At 41.4% G+C, this 22,851-nt stretch overlaps 1 protein-coding gene across 1 annotated transcript; it reads left to right on the forward strand.

Moving 5' to 3' along the window:
* Window positions 1–366: 366 nt before the first annotated feature.
* Window positions 367–14,049, forward strand: LOC132384574 (translational activator of cytochrome c oxidase 1-like). The gene is made up of 6 exons (XM_059955776.1): window positions 367–2,762; window positions 4,484–4,812; window positions 5,142–5,248; window positions 6,262–6,392; window positions 9,588–9,750; window positions 12,352–14,049. Exons 2-6 carry the CDS (start codon window positions 4,506–4,508, stop codon window positions 12,559–12,561), a joined length of 918 nt encoding a protein of 305 aa, XP_059811759.1. The 5' UTR covers window positions 367–2,762; window positions 4,484–4,505; the 3' UTR covers window positions 12,562–14,049.
* The last annotated feature ends 8,802 nt before the right edge of the window (window positions 14,050–22,851 follow it).

Genomic DNA, 22,851 nt, shown 5'->3' on the forward strand with positions numbered 1-22,851 from the left:
TAGATAATGTGTAATTTTGTACATTTAAATGTAGCTCCTCTGATAAATTAATTACAGATTAATTGAAATGTATCCCAATCTCCATGCAATTTCCATTAGTGCAGCTTCATTTAGCTGGCCCACCAGCTGAGTTCTGTCTGAAATTCTGTAACTGGGCAACAGTAGCACAGCAATTAATGTACTTCACTTGCAGTAATTGGAACCTTGGACTCATTTCAGTGAAATGAACACTGAATCACCATGACAGCTGGTCAACATAAGAAGTTACATTATGGAATATAAAGTTAGTATCAGTAATTGTAACCATGAATTACCACGTCATAAAAACTGGTTTAATAGTCAAATAAATCAAACAACCAAAGTTCAATGTAAATTTATTATCAAAGTACCTGTACATGCATGTCACTATATACAAGTTGAGATTCATTTTCTTGTATGCTCATTCTCAACAAATCCATTTAACCAATGAAAGACCACACCAACTTGGGTGTGCAACCAGTGAGCAAAAAAGCAGCACTCTGCAAATACAGAAAGGAAGAGATAATAATAAATAAATAAGCAATATGTATCAAGACATGAGATGATGAGTCCATAGGTTGTGGAAATGTTTCAATGGTGAACCAGCTAAACACAATTCCAGACCCATGGAGGAATGTTGCTTTTTAACTGAGTTAAGGTAGTCTTGCAAGCTGTTCATTTGAGATAACTAAATAATTAAACTGGATTATATGCAAGTATTCTGCAATCATTGAGTATGTAGTGCTCTCAATCTCTGGCATTGAGATTTCGTGCTTCACTTTGCTCTCTTTCACTGTCAGATCTATATTCAAAGTGCATTGGTTTATTACTGTCACATGTACCTAGATACAGTGAAAAGCTTTTTTTGTATGGAATCCTTTTAAATTCCATACATGTATCTGTCAAATTTGATGGTTGTTTTCTTTAATCAAGAAACTGAGTTTAAGGTGTACAGATGTACTGATAAGTTGCTTACTGTCAAAATTGATGGAATAAAAGGACTTTGACAAATAGAAAATTGGATAAGTAACCTGTAACAGTGGAAGGTTGCTTTTCAGATGGAAAGAAGTGCACAGTGGTGTTTCCCAAGGATGGATACTTGGCCAATGTATACACACCACCACAAAGTCAAAAACACATCTATATACATTATGACAGTGACACCCTGACAAACTTCCCATGTTAAACTGTTTCTGTCCCAAAGATCTCAATTTAGCAATTCAATGTTTCCTTTGCACCTCATAGAAACTGCATTTAAACAATCTATGATGACCTGTTTCTTGACAAGTTCACTCCCTAAAATGCCCATACCATACACGTTAGTTCTGAACAGGGAATTATTCAGCCTAGTATGTCCAATACGTAACAGTAAGTATAACTTATTCTCTCCTTTTATACCCATCTCCCAGTCGAGTTCCCACCATCCTCTGAATGTTGTATAAATCCTGTCCTTTCTTTTCCTTATCCCAAATTTGTTGCCACAGTGATGGGATGGACTTTTTTAGTTACGGATTTCACCTCTCCCTTATGCAAAGGCACCCTTATGAATGTATATCACTGATTTTCAGTGACTGCTTGGAAAGAATGTCTGCCTTGTCGTTTCCTTCAACCCCAACCTGGGCTGGGTCCCATAGAAAATGTACACACAAGCCTGGACACTGCTGTCTTAACAGATGTTCATAGAAGAATGTCTGGCCTACAATCTGAAGTATCTGTTTAAATAGATGTGAAGACCGAGAACGAATCAGAGCACAGAGGTACGTAATCAGGGTGTACTTCTTCCACCCATTCCAAGGCTAAAATGATAGCAACTATCTCAGACGTCAATAATAGTCTGATTGTCTTTTCATAATTGTCACCTGAAACTTTGGAGCACAAACAGAAACACCTGAACGACCTGTCACAGACAGGTTCTTTTAAACCAAGTGTGTAGACATATAAGAAACCACAATATCTGCCCTGCATAATATTGTTGAACTTCCTGTGCCACTGATAAACAATCACTCCTCATCTTTATCTTTTCCTGAAAGCCCAAATCAACCACAGGCAAAGGGAAAGACCATGGAGGTGTAACAGAAAGGGATGCAGATTAAACCATAATCCACAACCCATTTATTTCCCATCCACTCAAAACTGAAGACCTTACGAATACAGTGCTTCCCAACACGCCACTGATGTTGTCAATATTTGGGTGCCCAAGTTTACCTCCTCTTACGTTAACCCAGTAAACCGTTGCTAACTGTAACCTGTGTAGATGTAAAGGTACTTCACCTATTTCTACCAGTAATGCCGAAATCGGGAATGATTTAATAGCACCGCACATAATCTCAGTTGTTTGAGATTTAAGCGGTTTTAAGACCGCTGGTGAGACTGACTCGTAAGCAACACATCCATATTCAAAGATAGAGATAGATCTGATTAAAGCAATATACATTTAAGTGACCGCCTACTTGCACCCCAATCACACTCAACTAAACATTTGAGCACATTAAAGGCTTTTTTACACTTCTCCAGAATTTTATTTACACGCACATTCCTACTTAGCCTTGTTATCCACATACCTAGAATCTTTACCACTAAATCAAGTGTCACCATACAACTTCGATCGGTACACTGACGGCTGCGTCACTTAACTGCTCGGTCTTCTGGCACATGCGTGCGGCGCCAACTCCATGCGCATGCTACGGCTGGAGCCGGAAGTAGATGGCGTTTGAGGCGGATGTCTGTCGGTGCGCCGATGACCGGTGGGTCAATGAGGGGGTGACCGGGCTGTTACCGGGGGTGGGGGGTGCGATAATCGGGCGTTGCCACATCCATTGGCAGCTTGAGGCCTGGGATAGGGAGCTGGAGCTGCAGCCTTGGGCTCTAGGACTGGGAGTTCGGGGTTGGCGAGGGGACGGTGACGATCCCTCCTTGAGTGGAGCAAATATGGGTTCTGGATGGAAGTTTCTGCTGAGGGGAGCACGGATACTGTGCATTTTAGTAGAAGGAATAAAGACGTAGATTCTAACTGGAGAAAAAATTAAAAAAAAACAGGCGCAAAGAGACTTGGGTGTCCTTAAGCAGGATGCAATGCTAGCATTCATTTCAAGAGGGCTAGAATATAAAAAACAAGGATGTAACGTTGAGACCGTTATAAGGCATCAGTCAGACCTCACTTGGAGTATTGTGAACAGTTTTGTTCCCCTTATCTAAGAAAAGATGTGCTGGCATTGGAAAGGCTACAGAGCAGGTATACGAGAATTATTCTGGGAATGAAAGGGTTAAAGTATGAGAAGCATTTAATGGTTCTGGGTCTACTCACTGGAATTTAGAAGAATGGTGGCGGGAGGAGACCTCATTGAAACCTATTAAATAGTAAAAGACCTAGTTAGAGTGGATGTGGAGAGAATGTTTCTTTAAGTGGGGGAGTCTAGGGCCAGAGAACCCTAACCCTAATTACAGTATATGTATATTGAATAGATTTAAAAATCGTGCAAAAAAACAAATAATATATAAAAGAGTGAGGTCATGTTCACTGGTTCAATGTCCATTTAGGAATTGATGGCAGAGGGGAAGAGGCTGTTCTTGAATCACTGAGTGTGTGCCTTCAGGCTTCTGTACCTCCTACCTGATGGTAACAGTGAGAAAAGGGCATGCCCTGGGTGCTGGAGGTCCTTAATAATGGACGCTGCCTTTCTGAGACAACGCTCCCTGAAGATGTCATTGAGTATATTTATAGCGGAGGTTGATAGGTTCTTGATTAATCAGGGTGTCAGAGGTTACAGGGGTAGGCAGGAAAAGGGAGTTGAGAGGAATAATGAATTAGTCATGATGGAATGGAGGAGCAGAATTAAAGGACTGAATGGCTTAATTTTGCTCTATGTCTTATGGACTGCCTTCATACAAAGCTGTCGACAATTGCATCCTCCAAGTCTTCATTTTCATTTTAACATTCAAGTTGAGTGTGGATACCTTAAAATTCTTCATAGTTCCTAACTTGTTGAAGTAATAAAATTGCTTCATTTTCACTCCCAACTGTTTCTGGCATTTCTAAGCTGGAATGCTTGAAACCACAGTGAGCAAAACAGTGTTAAATTGTCTTACTGGTTATTTCTTGCCAGCTATCGGTGACAAACATCACTGATTTTTGAACACAAACATGAGCAACTGACGCTATTTTAAAAATTGATCGCTCTAAGCACAGTTTAATGGCCACACAAGTGGATGTGTCTGATGCAAGTTAGAAACTGTTTGGCAATTAACTGTCCAAAATAAATGAAGGGAATCCCAGCTATATTCATGAATCATCCCAAATAAGTGGCTGCCCTGATTAACCAATAGCCTAAGGAAAAAAGGAAAGGGCCTAAAGAAGGTGCAAGTGAGGGTGGAATCAGTACCAACTGCAGATGTTTGAAAATATTAGAGTACTGACCTAAAATAATAAGAGTGCTCATCTTCGTTTACTTCATGTCCATTCTTGCAGCTGATCGATAGGATTCGCCACTATGGCTGGAGTTGCCATGTTTCGAAGTGTTTGCTTGTGGAACAGAAGCCACCTCCTGTCGTCACTGTGGAATCGAGGTGATTTAGTGGCAAAGCACAGAGCTCTGTCTCTGGGCTCCATTCCCCTCTGCAACCAGGCGAGCGGCCAGTACAATCTCTTAGTGCCGCATGCTAAGATCCATGCTTCTTCAGCTACCCATGCAGGGCATAACAAGTGGTCAAAGGTGAAACATATCAAAGGGCCAAAAGACACTGCCAAGAGTCAGGTGTTCGCCAAGCTTGCAATTAAGATTCGCTTTGCTGTGAAAGGTAATGTGGCAACAACTCATGAATTTTCCTTCAATTTTGATCTACTTTAATTTGAGTTTACTTCATTTGCAGGAATTCAATTGATCTTTTTTGATGTTTATACACTGAAATACAATAACACTAGGAAAACTTAATTGGGTTTCTCATGAATATTTGTTAGGTAACATTTTCCAAGTGCAAAGTGATGAAAAAATTTGATTCTACAATTTTGTACTTTTAAGTTTCTATTGTGCAGTATTAACTTACATTTGGTTGAGGAAGAGAGCCACTGTGCGATGTTTGTACTGAAGACCTCAGATTTAGTTTGATATTGGTCTAACATTTTACAGAAGGAGGTCCAAATCCTGAGTTTAACACTCAGCTGGCAAACCTCATTGAGCAGTGCCGAGCCAAGAACATGCCTAAAGCATCTATTGAAGCTGCGATTAAAGGTGCAGTAAGTATTGCGTTGCCAACTCATAACCAATTGAACTTGTGCTGTTAAGAATCTTAAACTAAACTTTCAGTTTCTTGCTCGGTTCTTAAATTTATTGTAATCTACGACTGTATGACAATGACTTAAACATCAGGTGATTTTTCCTAATCTTATGATACTGTTAAAAAGAATCCTGAGCTTAGAGATGCAGAAATTGGAAAAGTTTCCTGTAGCTGACCACTGTCCAGTTGTACCTGTATCAGTGGCACTAGAATTGCCTTTTTCAGTAATTCTGAAGGTAATGCTTCAGATGTCTTGGTCAAGCACTGTTAAGTGTTCCGTTTTGGGCACCTCAGGGGTGCTACACAGATTAAATAGTGATATCAGAGGTAAATTAGGAGAATGGGTTGGAAGATCTTGGTTTGTACTTCCTAGAGTTTAGATTACTAAAAGGTAATTATATGTTACAACTCTGGTTAAGCCACAGTTGGAGTCTGGTCATACTTAGAAAATTAATGAGGAGTCTGTTAATTCCACCTTCCTGCATTGATCGATAACCCTACAAGTCACATTTTTCCAGATACCAATTAATGTGATGAGTTTCACTACTGTGACCACCCTTTCATCCAGTGCATTCCAGACTATTACAATTCTCCAACTGAAAGTATTTTTCCTCATTTCTCCTCTAATTCTTCTACCACTCGCTTCAAATCTAAGCTCCTCTGCTTTTTCTCACTCTTCATTAGGCTATTATTTTCTACATTTCAATTTCCCCTTTGCTTCCTCTGTCACAAAGTAAACAGCCCAGTCTGTACAAACTTCCCTCATAGCTGCGCTGTTCCAGCCTGAGCAATATCCTTCTCAATCTCTGCACTCACTTCTACCATGCAAAGCAGCAAACTGAACTACATGCAACAGTAAGAAGGGGGAAGATTGCAGTGACATCCTGTGCCATTTCTGTAGGACACAGGGAATTGTTAATAGTGCCACCATTAGTATTTCAATGGCACCTTTGCCTGTTTCTTACTTGCCAGAAATCTAAGCCTTCAGTCTATTCGCTGTATGAAGCAAGAGGTCCAGGGGGATCGTCCCTGCTCATTGAAGTCCTCACGGACAACAACAGCCGAACTCTTCAGCAACTAAAGAGCATTCTGAGCAAAAATGGGTAAGAACAAAGGATCGGTCTTTTCAAGTTTACCTGATGAAACCCAAGTAATGTATGGTGCTGATCATATGGCATATTGAGGGTTAATGTTATGGGATAGAGACTTTATTACTGCACCATCTTCTATATCTGGGCTCCAAGTTTGAAATGAAAAACAATCAGGATGAACAAACTCCTGGACTAGTTCTAATGATTCCTTGGCTTGTCCTACTCATTCTAGAAAGGTATTTTTCAGATTTTTCCTGTTAAGGGTCTTGGGTCTTCACCTGTCTGGGGAGATTGCACAGCTGCTTGTGATGGTACAGGTGAGGTGTTAAGTTGCGATGCTGCCGCCACCATGAGTGTCGGCAGCCCTTTATTTATATATTTTGAGATGAGCATCCCCTCTCTGACAAGGATTCTGTTGTTGTTTGCTGAAGCCACTGGGCTTAGAAGGCAGGAAAGAAGCAACATAGAAACATAGAAAACCTACAGCACAATACAGGCCCTTCAGCCCACAAAGTTGTGCTGAACATGTCCCCACCTTGGAAATTACCTAGGGTTACTTATAGCCCTCTATTTTACTAAGCTCCATGTACCTATCCAGGAGTCCCTTAAAAGACTCTATCGTATCCACCTCCACCACCGTTGCCAGCAGTCCATTCCACGCACTCACCACTCTCTAAGTAAAAAAACTTAACCCTGACATCTCTCTGTACCTACTCCCCAGCACCTTAAACCTATGTCCTCACGTGGCAACCATTTCAGCCCTGGGAAAAAGCCTCTGATTATCCACACGATCAATGCTTCTCATCATGTTAGACACCTCTATCAGGTCACCTCTCATCCTCCGTTGCTCCAAGGAGAAAAGGCCAAGTTCACTCAACCTATTCTCATAAGGCATGTTCCCCAATCCAGGCAGCATCCTTGTAAACCTCGTCTGCACCCTTTCTATAGTTTCCACATCCTTCCTGTAGTGAGGCGACCAGAATTGAGCACAGTACTCCAAGTGGGGTCTGACTAGGGTCCTATATAGCTTCAACATTACCTCTTGGCTCCTAAATTCAATTCCACAATTGATGAAGGCCAATGCACCATATGCCTTCTTAACCACAGGTCAACCTGAGCAGCAGCTTTGAGTGTCCTATGGACTTGGACCCCAAGATCCCTCTGATCCTCCACACTGCCAAGAGTCTTACCATTAAACTATATTCTGTATTTATGATGTGTATTTGATTTTTTTCGGGACTTTATATTTTAGAAGTACTTTTCCTGGTTTTGACCATTGTGATGAAGTGGGAAACATTACTAAAGTGTGTTTGCAGTGCTTGGAGGGTGGAGAATTAGTTGCCCAGTTAGGTCAGGTCGATGTGTCATTACTGACCCGACTGTATCTGACCACATTGCTTTAAGTGAGAGAAAACTAATTGATTTCTATTCAATATTCACATTGCACTCAGTTTGACTGCGTACCTGAGCTTGCAGACTGCTGTGTGAATTGTTTCATTCTCTCTCCCTGACATTTCCCTTAACTGTAAGGCTTGCCACAGTCCATCAGTGTTGATTTAAGCCCAGTTACATTTTCTGCGTATTGCTAGGGGGTTTTCAGGGTAAATATAGTCTGGTGATGGCTTAGTGCACATTTAGGCTTGTCACCTGCTGCTGTTAACACCCAGACTATACATTTTATGATCTAGATCACATACTAAGCTGTTCCTGTCCTTGTGAAACTCAACTTGACTTTGTATTCTTGGCTCAATGACACCTGACTATGTGTTCTTGTACAAGTCATACCTGACTCTGTGTCGTTGTACTGGTGACCTCCACCACGTCTCCCACCCCCAATTATGACCATTCAGATAACAGAAAATCACCCTTACTGAATTTGTACATCACTACCCAAAAAAAAAGAGAAAATGGGAAAAATGAGAAAAAATGAGAAAGTTATGTTGGAAATAAAAACAAAATGCAATAGAAATAACAAATTTTGTCATATTTTAGTCGCTGGGTGCTGTGGGGCAGTAAGATTTGGATATAATTGCACATTGATTGGGTTGACAGTCACAACTGTCCCTCTCCAGTCTAAGAACAGGTGAATTGACATTGCAGAGTGCAGTGCTGTTGCACTCTTTATCTGCAAGGCATTTTCTCAGGCTCACTGCAATGTGGGGAGCCACAGTAGCCATGATGAACTCCTTAAAGTATCTCTTGGCCTTTACTCACTTCCTCACTATATCCCATTATACCCCCAAACTCCTCCAAGACCACCTTTCTAATATATACCCTGATCCTTGAATCCCATCCCTTCCCCTGGTATCCCCACTTATCCATATCTTAATCCACTAGCCTTCTGTGTCAGAGAAAATAGATGGATTTAACATTTTGTGTGCTCTTTATCAAGAAACCCTGTTAAAACTGAATCACATGGAAGATTCTCAATAAGATTCACAACTTAAACAACCAAACTCGACCTATTCAAGTCCCTGGTGTCGATCACACCTGAAACCATGACTTAGTGCCCAATGGACCTAACACTGTTTTCACCTTCGTGTTGTCTTCACTGACACTACTCATGTTTTTACAACAATCAGTCCCAAAACAGTTTGTACCATCGTACCAGAGATATGAGTACTTGACCTAATCACACCTGGCACTGGACCATACCTATCACATTTGAAACAATATCTTTGTGCCAGTCTCTCTCAATACTATCTACTGTTATTCTTGACCATTTTGTACTGAGCTCTGGCCCCACCTTAAAGTGTTTTATCTGAGCCTATTACGTCAGACACGCTTATCACCTTTTGCCTGTTACTTTAGCATTCTCTTGTGATTGCACCTGACACTATTTGTACACTTGTCCCAGTTACACCTGAAACTGTTCATCGCAGCTGACACTGTACAGACTTGCCATTACTGAAATATCTTGATCATCAGACCTGACACACTCTCCACATTCTGTACACACATTACACTGTACCCGTTGTGCACACCTAACTCTGCTTGCCACTGCTGACTATCCGAGTCGATAACATTGAACCATACTCACTCAGAATTTCTGAGTGCTTCGTTCTTCTCAGCCCGAGGAAAAAATGCAAATTGGGTTCCTGCAAGAGAAGTGAGCACAACAAGATGGCATTTTATTCCCAGATGAGTTTTTAAATGTGAATGTATTAGTTTCTGTTTAAAAGTCATTGTAATGTATTGTTAATGCAGGGGAACAGTGAGTGATGGAGCACGCCACTGCTTTGATAAGAAAGGAGTGGTGATGGTGAATGGTCAGGGCATTCAGCTGGAACATGCTCTGGAACTGGCAATTGAATCTGGAGCAGAAGATGTTGAACAGGTTGAGGATGAAGAAGATAAAGTCATGTTCAAGGTGAGAACACATTGGCTCTTCTTCCAAAAAACAGTTAGGGTCTAATGTGGGAACTGTATGTCAAACTTAAACCAAAATGATCTATGGAAAAGAGTGATGTGCACCATCCTTGATGTCTTTAACCATAACAATGTTAGCTGGAGAGCAAAGCTCTCTATCAAACACTTTCTATTCCAGATTCTCCAAAGGTTACATCTCCTTCAACACTGTTCCAGGAAGAGGTACCACTCAATTTGGGCAGACTGTAATACTCTTTGCACAGTATGCCATCATGTACGTACAACGTAGGTTACAGGAAATGTGTCTGATGCAGGATCTCAACCCTAAATGTCAACCATCCTTTGCCGTCACAGATGCTGCCTGACCCACTGAGTTCCTCCAACTTTTTTTTTGGCTCTGGATGAATTATGATACTCCTCTAAATTGACCTGATGTTTTTTCTTACATGCACCACATAAGAGCCAGCCCAAATCAACACAAGTAATCTTTTTGTATTTTGGTTATTATGATCCGTTATTCTCCTTGTGAAATTACTGCAATTGGGGGAAAATTGGTGACAATTTTATAATTCCAAATTCCCAAGAATCGAATGGTGTAGGTTAGTATTAATTTGACGAAAATTAAAAGTCACATTGAACACAACAAACTGCATTGTAAGCTAACAAATGCTTTTGAAGTATTGTGACTGTTTTTGAGGAAGAAAGCAGCAGCCAAATTATGCATTTGGTTCCAGTGAGTATACGGCCAAGTTATATTTCTTAGTATTCATTCATGAGATGTGGGCATCAGTGGCAAGGCACACGTTCACTTCTCACCCCTGACTGATTCACCTTTGTGAATCATTAAAGGCAATGGTGATGCATCTCAGGGTGCCAATGTTGGGCAAAATAGTATACTTGCTTGCAATTGATGGCCACATTTACATGGACAGCCTCCTCTGTGCTGGATATGGACATTGGCAAGCATTTATGCTATGTTGCAAGTGGTGGTAGGATCATAAGTTTGTTACCCTTGTCCATTTTGAAGGCAGAGGTTCTGGCAGGACTAGCCAAAAGAGTATAGTATATTTTGTAGTTGGTGGGTTCCTCAAATTGCACTCATGTAGGCTAGTGGAGTGTAATCTATCACATTCTGGCTTGCTTTGAAGATGCTGAAAAGGCTTTGTGACGTAGGGAGGAGCAACACCAAGCCTTAACCTGTTCTCATAATTATACGTCAAGTACAAGAGGATTTCTAGTTAGTTGTGACACCCTCTGCCTCCCTCAACCAGCTGGGATATAGTTGGTACATGACCCAGCATGAGGAAACCATTGAATATCACATGGGGATAGGGAGTGAGCAAGCAACATTCATGCTACAAACATGCCAGCCAGTTTTGTTGGAGATGGTCACTACCTGGCTTAAATGTTGCTTGCTGCTTACTAGCCCATGGCTGAATATTTCCAAGGTCTTGCTGCATGCTTCATTTGCTGAGAAGCTAAAAATGGATCTCAGCAATTATCAGTGAATATCAATGAAGCAGCTGAAAACTGACTGGTCCAGAGTCATTGATGAATCCTATATTCATCACTGACCATATACAGGAGGAGGCTTATTTGTTCATGTTTAACCCAATGCCTATAAACTTTGAGGGCTAGATTTAACATTAACTGTGAAATCCATTACAAAAGTGCTCTTACCTCTGATGCATCCTTACCAAGATAAGACTTGAAATACGATTATGATGAGAGAGTAGCTAAGTTGAATGGTTTCTTAATCAGTCCCTGGGATTGCCTTTCTAACTTAGACAATAGACATTGCCAGTTTGACTGTAATGGAGTGACATTGCTGGGTCCAATATTATTGCCAAGTTGGAGCTGATTGGACTGTCCAACTAAACTGATGTATTTCCATATAGTAGTTTTGGTAAAACTGAATGGGTTACTGAACCTTTCCAGAGAACAGCAGGAACCAAACAATTCTGGTGTCACACTTTCATTGAGACATTTTAAAAAATCACAGTTTATCTGATAAACTGAATTTAAATTACCCAGCACCCACGGTGGTATTTGAACATGTCTCTGAATTGGTGGTTCAGACCTCAAGTGTTGGTTTAAGAATAATCAAGCCATCAAAAATCCCATTGTTTTCCGGATTGAAAGATACATATTGGCTAAGACACTGGAAAACTACCTTCTATCTATAATTACTGTTGTGGGTTTTCCACATTTACTTCAGCAAGCACAGGGCCAGAAGGTTTTTAAACAGTTTTTAACAATTCTCTGAATATTGGCCCTAGGTCAGCCAATTGTCATAGTCTCAAACTTGTTTTGAAAGTGTTCCCATGGTTCTGAATTTGGTGTAATTCTCCTTTGAGAACTACATTTGCAGTGATCAAATGGAACCAGAATGAAATACTATATGGTCAAATGAAGAACAGTTAATTTACCAATGATGCATCATTTTTTATAAAGTGCAGGTTGTATTAGTAATTACAATATTAGCAAGGTAGGAAAAAAACTAGGGAGCATAGGGATGAAAATTAGTTTTTATCTTTGGATAAAGTAAAAACAAAATACAGATGCCATTTGTAATCCACATTTTTAAAAATTTATTTTTCAGTTTATTTGTGACTTGTCCTCATTGCAAGAGGTACGAGAGAGGTTGGATGCACTGGGACTGCTAAGCATTAATTCTGGACCTGAGTTTATCGCCACCACAACTGTTCAGCTCACGGATAGAGATTTGGAGGCAGCATTTTGCTTGATTGAACTGATTGATGAGAATCAGGACGTTATTAAAGTATATGACAACATAAGGTTGCAAAGTTAACTGAACAGAAGAGGGCTTTCTGTATACTCTGATACAATACCAAATGCAACTGAACACAAGTTTGTACTGAGACTGTACAAGATCACTTCAAAGTTTCCAGTGTAGTACTCTCTACATTGCCAACAATTTAGCTTCAAAACAAGAATATGCTGCAGCTGTGAAGTTGCAGTTGTGTAACTAATGGTAGTTACTAAATGTGCATCTTTATCCATTGGTTTTCATCCTCTCATAGAACAGTACAGCACAGAACAGGCCACTCATCCCATGATGTTGTGCCAACCTTTTAACCTATTCCAAGGTCAACCTAACCCTTCCTTCTTTCATAGCTCTCCATTTCTCTTTCATCCATGTATCTATCTAAGGGTGTCTTAGATGTCCCTTTGCCTTTACCCTATCCCTGGCAGAGTGTTCCATTTATCTTCTACTCTGTGTAAACCAACCTACTTCTGACATTCCCCATATTCATCCCTCCAACTTAAAATAATACCTGCTCGTATTAGCCAATTCCACACTAGGAAAAAGTCTCTAGCTGTCCACTCTATCTTTCTCTCTTATCATCTTGTATACCTTTATCAAGTCAACTGTCGCCTCCTTTTCTCCAAAGAGAAAAGCCCTAGTTCAATCACCCTATCCTCGTAAGATATGCTTTCTAATCTGGGCAGCATCTTGGTAAATCTCCTCTGCACCCTCTCTAAAGCTTCCATATCCTTCCTATTATGAGACAATCAGATCTGAACTTAATATTCCAACTTCTCTTGAAGATTTCTGTGGTACAGTATCACAAGCACCATTTACTCAGCAGCCTCTCTTCCCTTTTGCTATTTTCCATGTATGTGTGACAGGTGACACAGCCTAGTCCAATACTGTACTCAGGATTAGTTTTTTGTGTGTTCATCAGAGGGGATAAATCCTGGTGACCATTGAGGTGATTGTTGCACTGGAGTCCTGGTGATAAAGAAGGGTCAATGACTTGCTCACAGCTAGCCCTTCACAAGAAGGAGGAAATCAGCCATATTTTTAAGATTCTGAAATATTTAATCAACTTTGAAACGTTTTTGTGGATTTTGAGCATGACCTGAACTCTTTGCTAACAATAATAAATGTCACTTATTGGGGTTATTTCAGGCATCAGGCCCCAGTAGATGTGATGCAGAGTTCTTTCTGAAATCCCCCAGTTAAATAACAGAACAGAAACTAAGCACAGTGGATTCCAGTAAACTGGGACACAAAGGGACCAGTACATTTTGCCCCAATTAAGTGGCTGTCCCAATTAGCCGAAGTTTCACAGAAATAGTTAAAAAGGTATTTTAAAAAAAGACAGTGAGTAACAAATTATGTATTTAAATTAAATACACAACAAATTAGAGCGTTACCAATACTACCGCAGTACCATAAAATTGTGTATTAGTTCCTAATACTTATCGATGGAGGAATTCATCCGCATTGCATTCTTTTGACTGTAAATGAATAAAATCTGCTGATACCCAGTGCTGATGGTGGACTGCCTTCATATAATGCTATCATTGTAACATTCAAGATGATTGTTGATACCTTCTAATTTTTCGTAGTTCCTAATTGTTGAAGTAGTGAAATTGTTTCATTTTCACTCCCAGTTGTTTCCGGCATCTCCAAGCCCGAATGCTTGAAACTGCAGTGAACAAAACAGTTTTGATTTGTCTTACTGTTCATTTCTCACCAACTATCACTGACAAAAATCACATGGCAACTGATGCTATTGCACAGTGTAGCATTTAACAACCACACAAGTGTGCACGACTAACTCTAGTTAGAACCTGTTCTGCAACAGCCTTCTGCCCCAATCAAGCGGCATAGTGTCCCAAATGAAGGGAATCCCAGCTATTTTCTCAATTAGTTTTTGTTCTTCAAGAGTTGTCCCAAATAAGCGGCTCCCCTAATTAACCAATGGCCCAGTTAACTGCAATCCACTATAATACCAATGTTTGTCTTTATTTTGTAAAATGTAACTGAGTAGGTAGCACTTTTATTCCTGCCTTGACCTCAGACTAACAGTGTGCTGCTTCTATCAACAGGCCTGTCCATGAAATGGATTCTAGGTTCCATCAATTTCTGCAGGGTGTTAAGAGGAGAAAATAGGAAATAGAATTGGTATTTGCTTTCATGTATTAATCAAATTTCAGGATGTGGGCAGTCTGAGATGAAAATGTATTGCCCTTGAGAGAAGTGGTGGCAAGTTACCTCAGACCATTGTAGTCCTGTGCAGGGGTCTCACAGGATTTCAAGTCGAGACTTGACTTGATATAGGACCAATGTTATAATTCCAGTCAAGATGATGGTGAGGAATGGTGTTCCTGGTGGTAGAAGTTTGTGAAGGGCCTGGGCAAATACCTAGTGTCTTTTGTAGGTAGTACACACTGCATTGAATATGGAAGGAATGAATGTTTAGGTGGTAGATGAGGTACCAGTTAAAGATGGTCTTAGATGATGTTTGTTTTCTTGAGACTTGCTGGAGCTGCACTCATCCAAGCAAGTAAAGTTCCATCACATTCCTGGATTGTGCCTTATAGATGGGGGAAAGGCATTGGCATGAGCCATTATGAATGTCAAGGTAGTGTATCAGTTATTACAGCTCAGGGCTTTTGAGGTGGGAGTTTTATCCTGGCATCCTCTGTAAGGAGGTTGTACATCCTCCCTGTGACCACGTGGGTTTCCTCCCACAGTACAAAGACGTACCAGTTAGTAGGTTAATTGGTCATCATAAATTGTCCCATGATCAGGCTAGGGTTAAATCAGGGGTTGCTGGGTGGTGTGTCCCGAAAGGGCCTTTTCCACAAAATATCTCAATTAAATAAATGGCACCAGGATGTCTAGCCGTGGTCCTGTTCCTGTAACTATATATTTATTTGACTCCAGGTTAAGTTTCGGGTTGGTAGTAGCCCCTAGGACCAGGAGTTCCCGACCTGGAGTCCGCAGACCCTTTGTTTAATGGTATTGATTCATTTCATAAAAAAGGTTGTGAACCCCTGCCCTAGGATAATGATATGGGGGGGGTGGGGGTTGGGAATGATAGTGCCATTAATGTCTCGACTTGGTGGTTAGAGATTGTCATTGGCTAGTGTTTTGTGGCCTGAATGTTACTTACTGATTATCACTTCAAACCATTAGCCTACCATGATACCAATCTAAACTAATCCCATCTGTCTGCACGTGGTCCATATTGTCCCAGTCCCTGCCTGTCTAAATGCCCCTTAAGCATACTGTCATAGCTGCTTCCATCATCTTCACTGGCAGCATATTCCAGGTACCTACTAAGCACTGTTTTTAAAAAAAAACTTGCCTCATACATCTCCATTAAACTTCCCCCTCTCACCTTAAATCTATATCTATCATCTAATGTACTTTTATTACGTCACTCCCTCAAGTCTCTGGCACAGTGAAAGCAATTCAAGTTTGTCCATCTTGCCTTGCTACAACCAGTGAAGGCAAATATGCTATATGCTACCTTTACTATCCTATCCACTTGTGTTGCCACGTTCAGGGACCTGCACCCCAAGATCCCTCTAAACATCAATGCTCCTAAGGCCCCTGCCATTATGTACTTTCCTCTTGCATTTGACCTCCCGAACTGCAACACCTCACACTTGTCCAAACCATAAGACAGAGAAGTAGGCCATTCAGCCCATCAAGCCAGCTCTGCCATTCAATCATGGGCTGATCCAATTCTTCTAGTCAGCCCCACTCCCCTGTCTTCTCCCCATACCCTTTGATGTCCTGGCTAATCAAGAACCTATCTATCTCTGCCTTAAATGCACCCAATGACCTGGCTGCTCATGGCAACAAATTCCACAGATTTACCACCCTCTGAGTAAAATAATTTCTTCCCATCTCTGTTCTAAATGGGCGTCCTTCAATCCTGAAGTTGTGCCCTCTTCTTCTGGACTCCCCTACCATCGGAAATAACTTTGCCATATCTAATCTGTTCAGGCCTTTTAACTTTCAGAATGTTTCTATGAGATCTTCTCTTCCCCCCCCCCCCGCCCCCCCCCCCCATTCTGCTGAACTCCAGAGAATACAGCGGAAGAGCTGCTAAACGTTTCTCATATGGTAACCCTTTCATTCCTGGAATCTTTCTCGTGAATCTTCTCTGAACCCTCTCCAATGTCAGTATATCCTTTCTAAAATAAGGAGTCCAAAACTGCACACAATACTCGGGTAAGTGTGGTCTCTCGAGTGCCTTATAGAGTCTCAACATCACATCCCTGCTCTTATATTCTATACCTCTCGAAATAAATGCCAACATTGCATTTGCCTTCTTCACAACTGACTCAACCTGGAGGTTAACTTCTTTGTATCATTGAGAAATTTAGCCACAAATCCATGAATCCCATAGTCCAAATCATTGACATACATCATAAAAAGCAACAGACCCGACACTGACCCCCTGTGGAACTCCACTGGTAACCGACAGCCAGACAGAATAGGATCCCTTTATTCCCACTCTCTGTTTTCTGCTGATCAGTTAATGGTCCACCCATGCTAGTAACTCCCATGTAATTCCATGGGATCTTACCTTGCTAAGCAGCCTCATGTACAGTGCCTTGTCAAAGGCCTTCTGAAAATCCAAGTACACCACATCTACTGCATCTCCTTTGTCTATCCTGCTTGTAATTTTCTCAAAGAATTGCATAAGGTTAGTCAGGCAGGATTTTCCTTTCAGGAAACCATGCTGGCTTTGGCCTATCTTGTCATGTGCCTCCAGGTACTCAGTAATCTCATCCCTAACAATCAATTCCAACAACTTCCCAACCACCGATGTTAGGCTAACAGGTCTAGTTTCCTTTCTGCTGCTTCCCACCCTTCTTAAATAGCAGAGTAACATTTGCAATTTTCCAGTCATCCAGTACAATGCCAGAATCTATCAATTCTTGCATGATCATTGTTAATGCCTCCGCAATCTCTCCAGCTACTTCCTTCAAAAACCGAGGGTTTTGTCCAGGAGATTTATCCACCCTCAGACCATTAAGCTTTCTGAGCACCTCTCAGTCATAATTTTCACTGCACATAATTCACTTCTCTGACACTCTTGAATGTCCGGTATACTGCAGATGTCTTCCACTGTGAAGACTGATGCAAAAATCCACATTCAGTTCCTCTGCCATCTCTGCATCTCTCATTACAATATCTCCAGTGTCATTTTGTATTGGTCCTATATCTACCCTCGACTCTCTTTACCCTTAATGTACTTAAAAAAAGCTTTTAGTAGAGCTAATAGGACTTGATGTTTCAATCCCTATGATAAGTCGGCACTCTCAATGTTGGCAGTGGGCTTGGAGTGGTGACAAGGAGGGTAGGTACCTCATCGGGATCATCAGGTAGACACCCTCCTCCTTTGACATTTGGTTGATAAGCCCACAACGTCTCCTGAGGGCTCATCGGTGCTACCTGGCGTCCCAGATACCACCCCCCCCCCCCCCCCTCAGTTCCATACCCTCCTGTCTTCATCTTGCAGCCCAGTTGTTGTCTTTACTTTTAATCCAAATCCAATTACTGCTTTCTTCTGCTGCATTTGACCAGGACTTGATTGCTTGCTGGAGTATCTTCTTCAATAGACTGGTCTTAGATGTAGCCACGAATCCCCTGCATCCCACTTCTACAGTGAAAATCTTGGTCTTCCAGCTGTTCTGAGCAGCTTCAGTTGCCAGTTCAGAGTACTTGATCTTTTTCCTCTCATAAGCTTCTTCAACACCTTCTTCCCATGGTACTGTCAATTCCACAACATATGCCACCTTGGCTGTTCTTTGATATCAGTTGCCAGCTTCCTTTCATAATTTATCTTTTCCTTCCTAATAACCTTCTTAGTTTCCTTTTGCAAGTTTTTCTAAGTTTCCCAATCATTTATCTTTTCAGAGGATTGGCCTTGGCTTCCTTGTCTTTTACTTTGGCTCTGACTTCACTTGTCAGCCACGGTAGTGTCCTTCTTCCATTTGAAAATTTCTTTTAATTTGGAATATATCTGTCTTGCACTTCCCTCATTTTTTGCAAAAACTCCAGCCATTGCTGCTCTGCTGTCCTTCCTTTTATTGTCTCTTTCCAGTCAACCTTCGCCAGTTCCCCTCTCATGCCATTCTTTGTTCCACTGAAATACTGACACATTGGAATTTAGTTTCTCCTCCTCAAATTTCAAAGTGAACTCAATCATATTGTGATCACTGTCTCCTCGAGGTTCCTTAACCTAAAGTTCTCGATCATTGCACAACACCCAATCCAGCACAGCCGATCCCCTAGTGGGCTCAACAACAAGCTGTTCTAAAAAGCCATCCCTTAGACATTCTACAAATTCTCTCTCTTGAGGTCTGGTACTGACCTGGTTTTCCCAATCCACTTTCATGTTAAAATCCCCAACGATTATCATGACATTGCCTTTCTGACACGCCTTTTCTATCTCCTGCTGTAATTTGTAATCCACATCCCGACTGCTGTTTGGAGGCCTGTATACAACTGCCATTAGGGTCCTTTTACCCTTGCCATTCCTTAACTCAACCCACAGAGACTCTACACCTTCTGATCCTATGTCACCCCTTTCTAATTATTTAATATTATTTCTTTAACACAGGACCACACCACCCCCTCTGCCTACTAACTTATCTTTCCCATACACCGTATATCCTTGGACGTTCAGCTCCCAATGGCAGCCATCCTTTAGCCAAGTTTCAGAGATGGCCGCAACGTCACACTTGCCAATCTGTAGCTAAATTTCAAGATCATCCGTTTTAATTCTTATGCTGCGTGCATTCAAATATAACATTTTCAGTCCAGTACGTGTTTCTCACTGTTTTAACTGCACCACACCTCTATTGCCCTGTAACTCATCCCACTGGCTGTGATTATGCCTCACCTCCTGCCTGTCCTTTCTATCATCTCTGTTGCACGCTATCTTTGATTTATTTCTGTTTTCCCCTTCCTCAGCCCCATCACTCCAGTTCCCAACCCCGATGCCAAATTAGTTTAAACCCTCCCGAACAGCTCTATTAAATCTGCCTGCTAGGATATTGGACCCCTTTGGGTTCAGGTGCAACCCGTCCTTTTTGTATAGGTCATACCTCCCCCAGAAGAGGCCCCAATGATCCAGGAACCCGAAGCCCTGCCCCTGCATCAGTCTCTCAGCACGTGGCACAGGCAGCAATCCTGAGATTGCTACCCTGGAGATTCTGCTTTTCAGCTTCCTACCCAACTCCCTGAATTCTCTCTTCAGGACCTCTTCCCTTTATCTACCTATGTCAATGGTACCAACGTGTACCAAGGCTTCTGGCTGTTCACCCTCTCCCTTCAGAATACTCTGCACCCGATCAGAGACATCCCGTACCCTGGCTGCTGGGAGGCAACACACCATGCGAGTATCTCTATCAGGCTGACAGAACCTCCTGTCTGTTCCCCTCACTATGGAATCCCCTATGACAGCCGCATTCCTCATCTTCTCCTCTCCCTCTGCACCACAGAACCAGAGACCCGATCGCCGTGGTCGTCCTCTGTCAGGTAACCCCTTCAACAGCACCCAAAACAAGATAATGATTACTGAGGGGGATGGCCACAGGGATGCTCTCTACTGTCTGAGCTCTTCCCATCCCTTCCCTGACAGTCACCCACTTATTTAACTCCTGTAGCCTCAGGGTGACTAACTAACTCCTTGTAGCTCCTATCTATCTCCTGTTCACTTTCCCTTATAAGATATAGACGAAACTCCATCTGCCATTTCTTATCACAACTTTCCACCTGATATATATCCTGCCTTATCCTTTGACAACCTTCCTCACTAGCCACAACTCCACCGATTTTCATGTTGTCTGCAAACTTAATCAGACCACCTACATTTTCATCCAGGTCATATCTATATATTACAAAGACAACAGATCAGTTGTTTCTTTTAGAAACGCCAAATTGTTCATTGTTGGCTGTATCTGGGCATGAAGAGAATCACTTCTATCCTAGGTTTGAGCAACCTGTGTGACTGTAAGAAAATTTAAAAAGAATTTGAACACCAGCATTCATAGTGCATTGAACATTAGCATTAGCGTGCAGGCAGGCAGATAACCTCTTCCTCGAATGTCCGGGCAACTGTGATTGGAACCTCAGTGAAGATTTCCCCCAGTGGCTGTTTACATTAGTGTTTCTGTGATGGTATGTAAACACTGAATTATATGGATTATATAACATTCATATCTCATCATAATCACCATTGTGTTTCTTTTGCTGCTGTGGAGTAAATGGCTTATGAAATAAACCAAATGTTGTTTACAATCTGAAAGGATGCTTGATTTTAAAGCCCTATGTATAGAGCTGAGGGTGTAAGAATTTAAATTATTTCAAAAATTAATGGTGACCCAAAGGGTCCAGGATTAGAGAGGTTTCCTCATCCTTTAACACCACATAGGAACATAGTATGACCAATAGTGTATGTGCCATGCCCATTCTCTCATGATGTTAGTTGCAACCATGGGCAGTTGTGGTCTTTTTTCCTGCTCCTTTTAATCCAATCAGGTGTTTAACTGAAGCTGCTATCAAACATCTATCTCAAGCTCTCTTGTTATCTGCCCGATTTTTACCTTTGTTCTCAAATACTGTTTCAAGGGGTTGGTAAATCGTCTCCGTCTGTCTCCTTCCCAATGACCTCAGCTCATTATTGAGCCAATCACAATAAATGAATAACCAACTCCTTGATTAGGAAAAATAGTTATTTAGCTACTGTACTACAGCTATTTAAGAACAAATCTTTGGGTTAGGCTGCATTTGGCATATTGTGTGTGATTTTGCAAGGATGTGGAAAGTGCTGAAGAGGTTTCCCAGGATGCTGCTTGATTCGAGGGTATGGACTGGAAAGACAAACTTGGGTTGTTTTCTCTGGAGCATCACAGGCTGAGAGGAGACCGGATAGATGTTTATGAAATGATGAGAGACATTGATAGGGTAGTCAGAATCTTTCTTTCCCCCCCCCCCCCCATGGTAGACACAATTTTTCCTAGTGTTGGGGAATCAAGAACTAGGAAACAAAGGGTAAATGTAAGAGGGTAAAGATTAATAGCAACCTGAGGGATTGCTTTTCCCACATAGATCTTGGTACGTAAATGTAAAATTTGCCAGAGGAAGTAGTTGAGACTGATACAATAATACCATTTAAAAGATGTTTGGACAGGTACATAGATAGGAAAGACTTAGAACAGGGGTTTAGAAAAGGGGTTCCCAACCTTTTTATCCCAATGAGCCTTTGGTTGGGAACTCCTGATTTAGAGGGATATAGGTCAAACACAGGCAAATGGGATGAGCTTAGATGGACATGTTGGGCTTAAGGCCCTGTTTCTATGCTATATTACTTTATGACTAGAAAACATGCTTTTAAGGTGAGAGGGGGAAGTTTCTTTGCTTATACACTAAATGGCAAGTGCCTGGAATGAACTGCCAGGGGTAGTGGTGGCAGAAAATACGATGGTGGCACTTAGGGTGTTTTAGGTATGCACATGAATATGCAGGGAACGGACCACGTGCAGGCCAAAAAGATTTAGATAAGTTTGTGTTGGGCACAGACATGTGCTCTACAGGTCAATGTTCTGTGTAATGGAGATGCTCATCTCTAGTTTTATTAATGTGGTCTTTATCCTCTGGACAGCCACTGCTGAGCCATGCTGATAACATCACATTAATTCACTTAATTTGCTTTATACCATCCCCTTATCTACCAGAGTATTTATTTCTCCTTAAGAAATGTATCTTTGGCATTAACTAATGTTTTTTTTTAAAAAAAGCTTTATTGAAAAGCATCTGTTAAAGTTTTATTAATTTAAAAATGTCATCTCAGCCTCTGGCTCTGTAATGTCATTACTTTTACATTGTATCGTTAAATATTTTTTCTCAATCTTCCTATCTCCTACTAGGTGTGCTTTGATTAATGAGCATTTACCACCATTGTACTCCATCTGCTCGACCCTTGCTCACACACCTCTGCATTGTCTGCTTAGTTGTTTTTCCATTCCATTTAGTGTCATCAACACACTTGATCCCCTTTTTCAAATTGTTAATGTATAGTATGCGGTAAATAATTGTGGGCCAAGCGTCGACCCCTGTGGCACTCCAAGCTCACCAATCAGAGAAACTCCCATTTATCCCAACTCCCTGCCTTCCTTTGGTAAATCAATCCTCTGTCCATGCTAATACATTTTCCCGAACTCCATGCTTCCTTATCTTATGGATAAAGTCTTGTATGCAACATGTTATCAAATGCCTTCTGGAAATCCAAGTGTACAACATCTACCGATCCCCCTC

This window comes from Hypanus sabinus, chromosome X1, assembly GCF_030144855.1.
Source record: "Hypanus sabinus isolate sHypSab1 chromosome X1, sHypSab1.hap1, whole genome shotgun sequence".
NCBI classification, from domain to species: Eukaryota; Metazoa; Chordata; class Chondrichthyes; order Myliobatiformes; family Dasyatidae; genus Hypanus; species Hypanus sabinus.